This window comes from Podarcis muralis, chromosome 4 (genome assembly GCF_964188315.1).
Source record: "Podarcis muralis chromosome 4, rPodMur119.hap1.1, whole genome shotgun sequence".
In the NCBI taxonomy this organism is placed as follows: domain Eukaryota; kingdom Metazoa; phylum Chordata; class Lepidosauria; order Squamata; family Lacertidae; genus Podarcis; species Podarcis muralis.
Genome location: NC_135658.1, coordinates 9,432,895 through 9,444,971, shown reverse-complemented (window position 1 = coordinate 9,444,971; position 12,077 = coordinate 9,432,895). Strand labels below are relative to the sequence as shown.

Genomic DNA, 12,077 nt, shown 5'->3' with positions numbered 1-12,077 from the left:
TGTTCTCATCCTGAAGCAAAGTTCTTAACCTGAATCACTATTTCTGGGTTAGCAGAGTCTGTAACCTGAAGCGTATGTAACCTGAAGCGTATGTAACCTGAAGCGTATGTAACCTGAGGTACCACTGTAGTTGCTTATTTTCTTGACATCTGATGGGAGGGCATTCCACAGGGTGGGCGCCACCACCGAGAAGGCCCTCTGCCTGGTTCCCTGTAACTTGGCTTCTCTCAAAGAGGGAACCGCCAGAAGGCCCTCAGAGTTGGACCTCAGCGTCCGGGCTGAACGATGGGGGTGGAGACACTCCTTCAGGTATACTGGTCTGAGACCATTTAGGGCTTTTAAGTTCAGCACCAACACCAAAAACATGGGGAGTCAAAGTGGGAAATTCCTTGCAAGCAAAGGAACTAGCTTTGAACAGGGAAGTTTGGTTCTCCTTCCCAGTTGGCAAATGCAGATGGTCATTGGCCAAGAAATAAAGTTGCCTTTTTGTGGTAACTGGTTTGTTTCCCATCCTGATTTTTGAACAGGTATAGTATAGTCCTGGGACCTAGCTGCCCCAGGTGGTTGGGGCAAAAACAATGGCATATTTCTGAACTTTTCAACAAGCGTATTGGCTTGATGTCGCTGTTGTGGCTGTTTTTGTTGTAACTGACAACTTGCAAGGTGCAATGCTTGTTGCAGATTTGTTCTATGGCTTGGAAGTAAATTCTTGTTATACTCTAATATTTCCTGCATTGCAGCCTCCAAAGCAAATCTGTTTGAATTTGTATTAAGGTAAGTAGAACTGCTAGGTGTGAAGGTAAAAAGTAGTGCTTTTTAGAACTTAAAAAGCAGAGACATCACCTTGCCGACAAAGGTCCGTATAGTTAAAGCTCTGGTTTTCCCAGTAGTGATGTATGGAAGTGAGAGCTGGCCCATAAAGAAGGCTGATCGCCGAAGAATTGATGCTTTTGAATGATGGTGCTGGAGGAGACACTTGAGTCCCATGGACTGCAAGAAGATCAAACCTATCCATTCTTAAGGAAATCAGCCCTGAGTGCTCACTGGAAGGACAGATCCTGAAGCCGAGGCTCCAAGACTTTGGCCACCTCATGAGAAGAGAAGACTCCCTGGAAAAGACCCTGATGTTGGGAAAGATGGAGGGCAGAAGGAGAAGGGGACAACAGAGGAGGACGAGATGGTTGGATAGTGTTCTCGAAGCTACCAACATGAGTTTGACCAAACTGTGGGAGGCAATGGAAGACAGGAGTGCCTGGCATGCTCTGGTCCGTGGGGTCACGAAGAGTCGGACACGACTAAACGACTAAACAACAACAACAAAAGTAGAACTATCAAACTGTGATAAGATAAGATAAGATTAGATTGCTGATCTGTGAAAAGGAAACATGAAAACCTATGCTTTGTATGAATTTGTTCTGAGAACTTAATTGTACTGGAACAGCAGTTAAAATATATGATACCTGAACGAAGAAGAAGAAGAAGAAGAAGAAGAAGAAGAAGAAGAAGAAGAAGAAGAAGAAGAAGAAGAAGAAGAAAAAGAAGAAGAAGCGAAATAAAGTTGTCTGAGCTCCTGCATACTATCTGCAACATCCTGGGGGAAGGAGCTTCGCCACCTTGCAAAACCTTGGTACATCCTTTCAAATCTTCTGATTCTGCTGTTGGGAAAGATGTTGGTGCCGATGATTTGTTAAATTTGTACACTGTCCTCTAGCCCTAGATCTCAGGTTGGCTCGTAACGTAAAAATTACGATATACAACTATGGCTCCTCCTGTCGACTCTCTCCCGGATCCTGCAATATATGAGGGGAAACTCCTGCAAAAATGTGTACATTAGACAAAACTGCCGACAAAAGACACGCACCTTTTCAACGCTGGCATATTTTCATGGAGTTTTTTCTTTCAAGAATGAAATCGCAAACTGCTGCATAAATGTGGAAAACTCAATTTAAGACAGGAGAAATGGGTGACTGACGTTGACAAGGCTCAGCCATCCCTACTTAATGTTGGGGTGAGCATTACATTTTGAATTTTGGTTGAGATTCCTGCATTGCATGGGGTTGGACTAGATGACCCTTGGGTCCCTTCCAACTCTACAATTTTTGATTCTGCCTGTTGTGTTCATGACACAGGAGCTGACCAGCTGCAGGACAATTTATTTATTTATATTTTTTAAAAGATCAGTCGGTTGCAAAACGCCGGCTTCTGTAAGCTGCCTCGTTTTATGATTGTTCGGAGCCCAAAGTACAAGTCGGGAAGAGATACCATGTCCTTGCCCTCGGCCCAGCTGAGTGATGATTAATCGGGATCCATTGATTCTTGCCAGCCCTTCGGATGCTTGCGAGAATTGTTAGGCAAGACGGGGGGTGAGATTTCCTCCGTGGGGCAAGAAGCAGCCCTGCTTTCCAGCTTGCAAAACTCGGCCCTAACTTGACCTGCTGTTTCCCGGACGTTTTGAGGGCAGAGCCCCCTCTAAGTACGCGAGGAGAGCTCTTCGCTGGGTCAGATCATTAAATGAAGAAGACATGAGTGAAACCACTCTCCCGTTCTTGTTCTCTCCTCCTCAGACTCCTCCTCCAGATTCCTTGAGCTGGCACCCAACAGATTTTTTGTACTACAGCTCCCTGGCTGGGGCTGATGGGAACTTTGGCCCAAAACATCTGGAGGGCTTTCTCAGACTACTTAAATAATAATAATAAAAATAATTTATTATTTATACCCCACCCATCTGGCTGGGTTTCCCCAGCCACTCTGGGCGGCTTCCACAAATACCAAAAATACACTAAAATGTCACACATTAAAAACTTCCCTGAACAGGGCTGCCTTCAGATGTCTTCTGAATGTCAGGTAGTTGCTTATCGCTTTGACATCTGATGGGAGGGCGTTCCACAGGGTGGGTGCCACTACCGAGAAGGCTCTCTGCCTGGTTCCCTGTAGCTTTGCTTCTCGCAATGAGGGAACCGCCAGAAGGCCCTCAGCGCTGGACCTCAGCATCTGGGCAGAACGATGGGGGTGGAGACGCTCCTTCAGGTATAATGCTCCTTCAGGTATACTTAAAGAAATACTCTAGTGCAGGCTTCCTCAAACTCAGCCCTCCAGATGTTTTGAGACTACAATTCCCATCATCCCTGACCACTGGTTCTGCCAGCTAGGGATCATGGGAGTTGTAGGCCGAAAACATCTGGAGGGCCGAGTTTGAGGAAGCCGGCTATAGTGCGATGACCTCGCAAGCAGGATTTGAGCTTATGAGCAACAGAAGCAATCAGATTATAATATTGTGGTTATCATTGGATAGAAAACAGGGTGCAGGAGAAGGGCAGAAATGACAATGTTACGGAAAACAGGGTGCGAAGGCGACAAAAATTAATCCGTGGCCTTTCTAAACTGCGGGGGATATTGTTTTGTTTGTAATTATGGTGCGTATTTTGATGTTTTCGTTTTGTAAACCACCCAGTGCTCCCTGGATGAAACTGAATAAATAAAAACAAAATGCTTCCTTTGTCCTTTCAACAAAAGGGACACGCATCGTCCGTTTTCCATTTCATTTCATTTTGCACTAACGGCAGTCTCTTTCGCAAACATGCTGTTTTGGAATTGCTGTCCTCCTTCGAAAGGGACCACACAGGAGTGGTTTAGGCTATCGGCCTCTGGTTTTCGTGCCAGCGAGGGGCACCCCATGCTTGCCTCACACGGCGAGGCCTCCTGTGCTTCCCTCGTGTAACCACAGCAACGGCTGAGAGCGGCAGAGCCGAGCGGCTGCCACCGAGCCCATCTGCTAACGGGCAGGATGGCTGGCATTAGCCGTGCCGTGGAGAGAGAGATATATATATAGAGACTGCAGCATCCAGAAAAAACAGATCAATTTTCCCAAAGCAGGCAGACAAAGAGGATGTCCCAAGGGAACGAGGCCACATTCAGACACAGACATGCCACACTCCCTTCCATTTAACACAGGGCTGGGGAACATTTTCGGAGGTCCGCATTCCTTTCTGAACAACATCCCAAGAGCCATATGCCATTGGAGGGCGTAGCCTCAAATGTAATTTTAGTATTACAGTCGTAGCTTGGGTCTCCATAATCCAGCGCATGTTTGCAATATGGTCTCTGGTTCCTCTGCCCCTTCGAAATCCAGCTTGCACTTCTGGGAGTTCTCGGTCCACATACTGCTTAAGCCTGCCTTGCAGAATTTTAAGCATCACCTTGCTAGCGTGTGAAATGAGCGCAATTGTGCGGTAGTTGGAGCATTCTTTGGCAGTGATGTATGGAAGTGAGAGCTGGAACATAAAGAAGGCCGATCGCCAAAGAATTGAAGCTTTTGAATTCTGGTGCTGGAGGAGACTCTTGAGAGTCCCATGGACTGCAAGAAGATCAAACCGATCCATTCTGAAGGAAATCAGCCCTGAGTGCTCACTGGAAGGACAGATCCTGAAGCTGAGGCTCCAATAATTTGGCCACCTCATGAGAAGGGAAGACTCCCTGGAAAAGATCCTGATGTTGGGAAAGATGGAGGGCACAAGAAGGGGACGACAGAGGAAGAGATGGTTGGATAGTGTTCTTGAAGCTACCAGCATGAGTTTGACCAAACTGCGGGAGGCAGTGGAAGACAGGAGTGCCTGGCGTGCTCTGGGGTCACGAAGAGTCGGACACGACTAAACGACTAAACAACAACAACCTTGGATCTCAAACGCCTTGGCTCCTGAACAAATCGGCTCCCAAACGATGGAAACCCGGAAGTGAGTGTCCCAGTTCTCAAACGTTCTTTTGGAAGTCGAATGTCTGATGGGGCTTCCGCAGCTTCCGATTGGCTTGCAGCAGCTTCCTGCAGCCAATCAGAAGCTGCACCTGGGTTTCCGAACGTTTTGGAAGTTGAACGGACTTCCGGAACAGATTCCGTTCAACTTCCAAGCAAGAAGCATTTCCAAATTTCGAGGACATGGTCCAGACAGGTGAAATTCATGGAGGGGAGAGCTAGCAATGGTGGCCAGCCACGGTGGTTAGAGATGGCGCCTAAGGGACGCAGGTGGCGCTGTGGTCTAAACAACTGATCGTCTTGGGCTTGCCGATCGGAAGGCCGCGGTTCAAATCCCCACAACAGAGTGAGCTCCCATTGCTCTGCCCTAGCTCCTGCCAACCTAGCAGTTTGAAAGCACACCAGTGCAAGTAGATAAACAGGTACCACTGTGGCGGGAAGGCAAACGGCGTTTCCGTGGGCTTTGGTTTCCGTCATGGTGTTCCATTGCACCAGAAGTGGTTTAGTCCTGCTGGCCACATGACCCAGAAGCTGTACGCCGGCTCCCTTGGCCTGAAAGCGAGATGAGCGCCGCAACCCCATATTCGCCTTTGACTGGACTTAACCGTCCAGGGGGTCTTTTACCTTTTACCTAGATGGCACCTGTCTAATATTCAAGGGGAGGGGAGTTCCAAAGGGCAAGCCACCACACTAAAAGCCTGATTCCTACATTGTGTGGAACGGATCTCCTGATAGGCTGGCATCCGCAGGAGGTCCTCACCTGCAGAGCGCTTGGTTTGGGCATATAGGGGGTGAGACAACCTTCTAAGCATCCTGACCCCAAGCTGTTTGGGGCAGGTAAAGGCGCAGCTGGGCTGAATGGGGTTTGCAAGCTCCAACCATCAGCCGATCGTGCAGGCAAAAAATGTGTTGCCCGTGTCATAGTGACATCCAGGGATGGACAGGGGGTGGGACAATAATAATAATAATAATAATAATAATAATAATAATAATAATAATAATACATTTTATTTATACCCCGCCCTCCCCGGCCAGAGCTGGGCTCAGGGCAGCTAACACCAATAAAATTTCAGTAAAAAAGAATAAGAAAAAAGAAAAAACCAATTTCAAATACAGGTTAAAATGCAATTTAAAATGCAGCCTTATTTTAAAAGTCAAAAAGCATAAGGGGAGGGAAACGTAATGGTCAGACCGAGTCCTAACCAATGGCCAGGCGGAACAGCTCTGTCTTGCAGGCCCTGCGGAAAGATGTCAAGTCCCGCAGGGCCCTGGTCTCTTGCGACAGAGCGTTCCACCAAGTCGGGGCCAGTGCTGAAAAGGCCCTGGCCCTAGTTGAGACCAACCTAACCACCTTGCGACTTGGGACCTCCCAATTGTTGTCATTTGTGGACCTGAAGGTCCTCCGCGAGGCATACCAGGAAAGGCGGTCCCATAGGTACGTAGGTCCTAGGCCGCATAAGGCTTTAAAGGTTAAAACCAGCACCTTACACCTGACCCTGTGCTCCACCGGGAGCCAGTGCGGCTGGTATAGCACTGGGTGAACAGGCTCCCATGGCAGGGACCCCGTGAGGAGCCTCGCCGTGGCATTCTGCACCCGCTGGAGTTTCTGGGACAGCTTCAAGGGCAGCCCTGTGTAGAGCGAGTTACAATAATCAAGCCTGGAGGTGACCATCGCGTGGATCACTGTGGCCAGATCAGGGCCTGCAAAGGGAAGAGAAGGAATGATCTGGTCCACTACTGGTTCTGCATCCCTAGACATGAACTGTATCACTTTCTTGGGTGGAATATTGCATGGGTGCGGTAATGCCATCATTGGGACCCTACCACACTCATGCTTGGGATCACATCGCTGGGCTAGATCTACCTGACCCCATCCATTGTTTGGTTTGTTTTCTCCCCTGCTGCCTCATTCCGTTTCCTCCGGAAAACACTCCGTACTCCTACGAGCTTCCTAAGCCACTACATTCCTCTCCCTAACTTGTCGCCTTGGAAACTGCAAGCATCTCCTCTCCCCACCACTCAATATTGGCCAGCGTGAAACATGGCTCTGTTGCACCACAACGAATGATCTTCCTCTACAACGAGGCATTGGATTCTTAACTTCCAACTGTCTGAGCTCACAGTCAAAAAGTGGTCTACTGGCCCTGTAGGACTGTCATTTTTTCACTTTAGCAGGTGTGCAGTGTGTAGGAATTAAGCGAACGAAACCTGCCCTCACTTGGGGGATGCCAGTCCTTTCGGACCATGAGACACAGCCCTATGAACCTCAGTCTGCCTCCACCTGCCTACTGAGTTTTAACCAGCAGAGGAGATGCCCTCTCCTCCTCCATCATCTCCCCCTCCATCTCTGTCATAATGCCATGGTAGAGAAGAACATCAGAGAAGGTTACTTGATCATACTGTCTCACCAGAGTGGTGCATGCTCTAGTTATCTCCCGCTTGGACTACTGCAACGCGCTTTGAAGGTGACCTGGAAACTGCAATTAATCCAGAATGCGGCAGCTAGACTGGTGACTGGGTGCAGCCGCCGAGACTACATAACACTGGTCCTGAAAGATCTTCATTGGCTCCCAGTACGTTTCTGAGCACAACTCAAAGTGTTGGTGCTGACCTTCAAAGCCCTAAATGGCCTCAGCCTAGTATACCTGAAGGAGCGTCTCCATCCCCATCGTTCAGCCCAGACACTGAGGTCCAGCTCCAAGGGCCTTCTGGTGGTTCCCTCACTGAAAGAAGCCAAGTTACAGGGAACCAGGCAGAGGGCCTTCTCGGTGGTGGCACCCGCCCTGTGGAACACCCTCCCACCAGATGTCAAGGAAATAAACAACTACCTGACTTTTAGAAGACATCTGAAGGCAGCCCTGTTTAGGGAAGTTTTTAATGTTTGATGTTTTATCGCTTTATTATTATTATTATTATTATTATTATTATTATGAATAATACAGTGGTACCTCGGTTTACAGGCACTTCAGGTTACAGACTCCGATAACCCAGAAATAGTACCTCGGGTTAAGAACTTTGCTGCACGATGAGAACAGAAATCGCGTGGTGGCAGCGGGAGGCCCCATTAACTAAAGTGGTACCTCAGGTTAACTTTGCTTCAGGATGAGAACAGAAATTGTGCAGCGGTGGCACAGTGGCAGCAGGAGGCCCCATTAGCTAAAGTGGTGCTTCAGGTTAAGAACAGTTTCCGGTTAAGAACGGACCTCCGGAACGAATTAAGGTCTTAACCAGAGGTACCACTGTATTCTGTTGGGAGCTGCCCAGAGTGGCTGGGGAAACCCAGCCAGATGGGTGGGGTATAAACAACAACAACAACAACATAATTCATTTTGTTCAGCATCCTATAGTTGAGCAAACCCGTTTAAAGCACTGCAGCAAGGTTTAAGGCAGGGTGGAGGCCCTTAATACGGAGGTTTAACAAACCGCTGTATGAAGCGCCGTCCCCTTCCTTTAAAAGGGGTGGGGACTTTGGGTGGGAGTGGGAGGGGCCTGAAGCAGAAAGGGGCAGGGTGAGCTGCGGGGGGGGGGGGATAACCAAGGGGGTGGGCAAGGTGTAGAGGAGAGGGGGTTCTGTATGTGACAACAGCAGCCAGAATATTATATGCACAGAAAAGGAAAGAAGAGCAGGTTGCAAAGAAGGAGGTGTGTGGCTTTTGAAAGCAACGGGCTACGTAGAAATGGCAAAGCTGACAGCGAAACTGAGAGATCAAAATGGGGAACTTTTTAATAGAAGGATGGAGACCTTTCACGGACTATTTTAAAAAACCACACCACTATAGTCAAATGAAATCGCGGGCAGGATTCGAAATGAAAGCGGCGGAAGAAAATCGATAGAATAACGGTAATAGAGAAACCTTATTGTAAGAGATATATTATAATGCAGTGAGGAAGGTTTGAGTAAAAACACTGCGGGGATGGGAAGTCCATTTATCAAACAATGTAATGATATGAAGATCCTTGTGAAAATGTTTGGAAAAAATTAATTAAAAATTGTACTGTGAAAAGGAGTAGCAGTGGGGAAGGACAAAGGGGTAGCTGGGGTTGGGGAAAGGAACAAGCGGGCGTGGTGGCCCCTAGTTCAGAGCTTTCCAAACTGATTGTCACAACATGTTAGTGTGTCGGTGTGTCATAGAAACGCTCCTCACAGGGCTAGATAGGGGTCTGGTCATGTTGTTCTGATGCCTGATTATCGTCTTCCAAAGCAACTACAATGCAAATGTTTAAAAATCTACCATAAACACTGACAACTGGGAAACACTGGCCTGCGAGCGCTACAACTGGAGAACAGCCTTTACCCAAAGTGTCATGAGCTTTGAAGACACTTGAACTCAGGATGCAAGGGAGAAACGCGCTAAGAGGAAGGCACGCTTGGCAAACCCTCACCGTGATCAACTCCCGCCCAGGAACCAATGTCCCCACTGTGGAAGGATGGTGGATCAAGAATTGGCCTCCACAGTCACTTACGGACTCACTGTTAAACCTGTGTTTATGGAAGACAATCTTACTCAGCTACAAGTGATCGCCAAAGAAGATGCTTAACCTCCGCTTTGCTATTACAGTGGTACCTGAGGTTACATACGCTTCAGGTTATAGACGCTTCAGGTTACAGACTCCGCTAACCCAGAAATAGTACCTCGGGTTAAGAACTTTGCTTCAGGATGAGAACAGAAATCGTGCGGTGGCAGCAGGAGGCCCCATTAGCTAAAGTGGTGCTTCAGGTTAAGAACAGTTTCAGGTTAAGAACGGACCTCCGGAACGAATTAAGTACTTAACCTGAGGTACCACTGTACTGTGTCGCAAAATGATGCATGTCTAAAAAAGTGTGTCACTGACATGAGAAGTTTGGAAATCTCTGTCCTAGTTAGAGAAGAAAACCACCTTAGCTTAGGGTGTCTTAGTGCACTGCAAAGCACGGTGCTAATCCCGCCAGGAGCAAAGGCGGGGTGTAAACAAATATATATTAAGAATAGTGCTACCCCAGCCACTCACCACTCTGATCTTCCTGAGGTATCTGTAAATACAGATTAGCACCTAGAAATGCGATACAAATATGTGCCCTGCCTACTAATTCTCTTCGAGTCGGGGGATTTCTCAAGGAGTCAGACCAGTAAGAAAGCTACAGATCTTGCTGTTTCAGTATGGCAGCACAGAAAGGCTGCCATGTAAACCGCTGTTGCTAAGTCAGGAATACGAACCTCTCCATCTCCTATGGGTGAAAAGAAGTTTATTTAGAGAACTTCATGGGACTCTTTCCAACAAGATCACTGTCCTGTTCCCACCTGCTGTTGTGATCTAGTCAAGCAATACGGCTACGGCTGCAGTCCTAACCCCACTTACCTAGGCAAAACCCACTGAATTCAAGTAGGACTGACTTCTGTGCAGATGTGGTTAGAATCGATCCGGCAGTGTCTCAGAAATATTTAGTAGTCGAAATAAATTAAAGCAATTCTTTAAGAAGATAGTTAAAAAGACTCTTCTTTAAAACCTAAGAACTCCCTTAAAAGAATCAAGCCTTCAGAAAAGTTATATGATCTAAGAAAGTCTTTAAAAGAAGACTTCCCAAAAGAATTTAAAAATTACAATGTAGCACCAACTGAGTACAGCAGTTTTAGGTATAAGCTTTCGTGTACATGCAGATACCGTCAGATGAGGCTATCTGATGAGAAACAAAACTATAAAGTAGAATGAGTACAGTTGCATGTGGGTTAAAATAACAAAGTCCAAGTAAAGACTGTGTTATCTACATAAATTAAAAAATTGTCCAGTAGCACCTTAGAGACCAACTAAGTTTGTTCTGGATATAAGCTTTCGTGTGCATGCAAACTTCTTCAAATACCTCAGATACATATCTGAAGAAGTGTGCATGCACACGAAAGCTTATACATAAAACTACTCAGTTGGTCTCTAAGGTGCTACATTATAATTTTTAAATTCTTTTGGAAGGATTCTTTTAAGACTTTCTTAGATCATATAACTTTTCTGAAGACTTGGTTCTTTTAAAGGAGTTTTTAAGAAGAGTCTTTTTAACTATCTTCTTAAAGAATTGTTTTAATTTATTTTGACTACAGCAGACCAACACAGCTAGCTGCTTGAATCAAATATTTAGTAGGGTTTTGTTTTGTTTTACCTAGACCCAGGAAACTGAAGACCCACTGGAGGACGGAAGCCGTCTGGAGCCTCCTTTCTAAAGGGATGGAGCGGGGAGCAAATTCGACCTTCATTGCGGCGCCTGGCTTCAAACTGGATGGCAAAGGACTCTCCACGGACGAGCGAAGGAAACGGGAAAGAGCAAAGTCTCTGCTGACGCAGAATCAAAGGAGTGGTTTGCAGGGAGCAATTAACGTGGGAGTGGATTAGGCCTGTCCCATGGAACGGATCAAGTGTTCCTGTGTGCATTGATTTAAGAAAGGTAGCCAAGCCATTGAGCCAATGAGCAGAGAGTGTATCTGCAGAGGCCTGTCTAGTCCAGCACGTGGTCTAAACCACGAGCCTCTAGCCCAGGGGTCAGCAAACTTTTTCAGCAGGGGGCCAGTCCACTGTCCCTCAGAGCTTGTGGGGGGCCGGACTATATTCTGGAGGGGAAATGAACAAATTCCTATACCGCACAAATAACCCAGAGATGCATTTTAAATAAAAGGACACATTCTACTCATGTAAAAACATGCTGATTCCTGGATCGCCCGCGGGCTGGATTTAAAGGCGATTGGGCCAGATCCGGCCCCCGGGCTTAGTTGGCCTACCCATGCTCTTGGGCTTGCCGATCAGAAGGCCAACCAACCGCCTTAGGGACTTAGCTCTAGATCTGCATAGGGTTGACTTCTTTGCCTTGTCTTCTCTTGAAGATATCCCTCGAGGCAGCAGGTATATTTAGAAGCAGAGTGGGACACGGGTGGCGTTTGGGTTAAACCACAGAGCCTAGGGCTTGCCGATCAGAAGGTCAGCAGTTCGAATCCCCGTAGCGGGGTGAGCTCCTGTTGCTCAGTCCCAGCTCCTGCAAACCTAGCAGTTCGAAAGCACGTCAAAGTGCAAGTAGATAAATAGGTACCGCTCTGGTGGGAAGGTAAGCGGTGTTTCCATGCGCTGCTCTGGTTCGCCAGACGTGGTTTAGTCATGCTGGCCACACGACCCGGAAGCTGTACACCGGCTCCCTTGGCCAGTAAAGCGAGATGAGCGCTGCAACCCCAGAGTCGGCCACAACTGGACCTAATGGTCAGGGGTCCCTTTACCTTTAAACTTCCCTAAACATGTTGCAAGAGTTGCCATTTCTTCCATCCATGAAAAGAGGGGCAGAGATTATGTTTCCAGTGGATCAATATCAGTGGTTTATATA

The 12,077-nt window shown here is 47.4% G+C and overlaps 1 protein-coding gene across 1 annotated transcript in view; it reads right to left on the bottom strand.

Moving 5' to 3' along the window:
• MOGAT2 (monoacylglycerol O-acyltransferase 2) overlaps positions 1-11,031 on the bottom strand; it is a 37,790-nt gene extending 26,759 nt beyond the window's left edge. Inside the window, exon 1 of the mRNA XM_028725882.2 lies at positions 10,875-11,031. Within this exon, the coding sequence (XP_028581715.2) occupies positions 10,875-10,968 (94 nt within the window). The 5' untranslated portion in view covers positions 10,969-11,031. The remainder of the gene's footprint in view (positions 1-10,874) is intronic.
• Between the last annotated feature and the right edge of the window lie 1,046 nt (positions 11,032-12,077).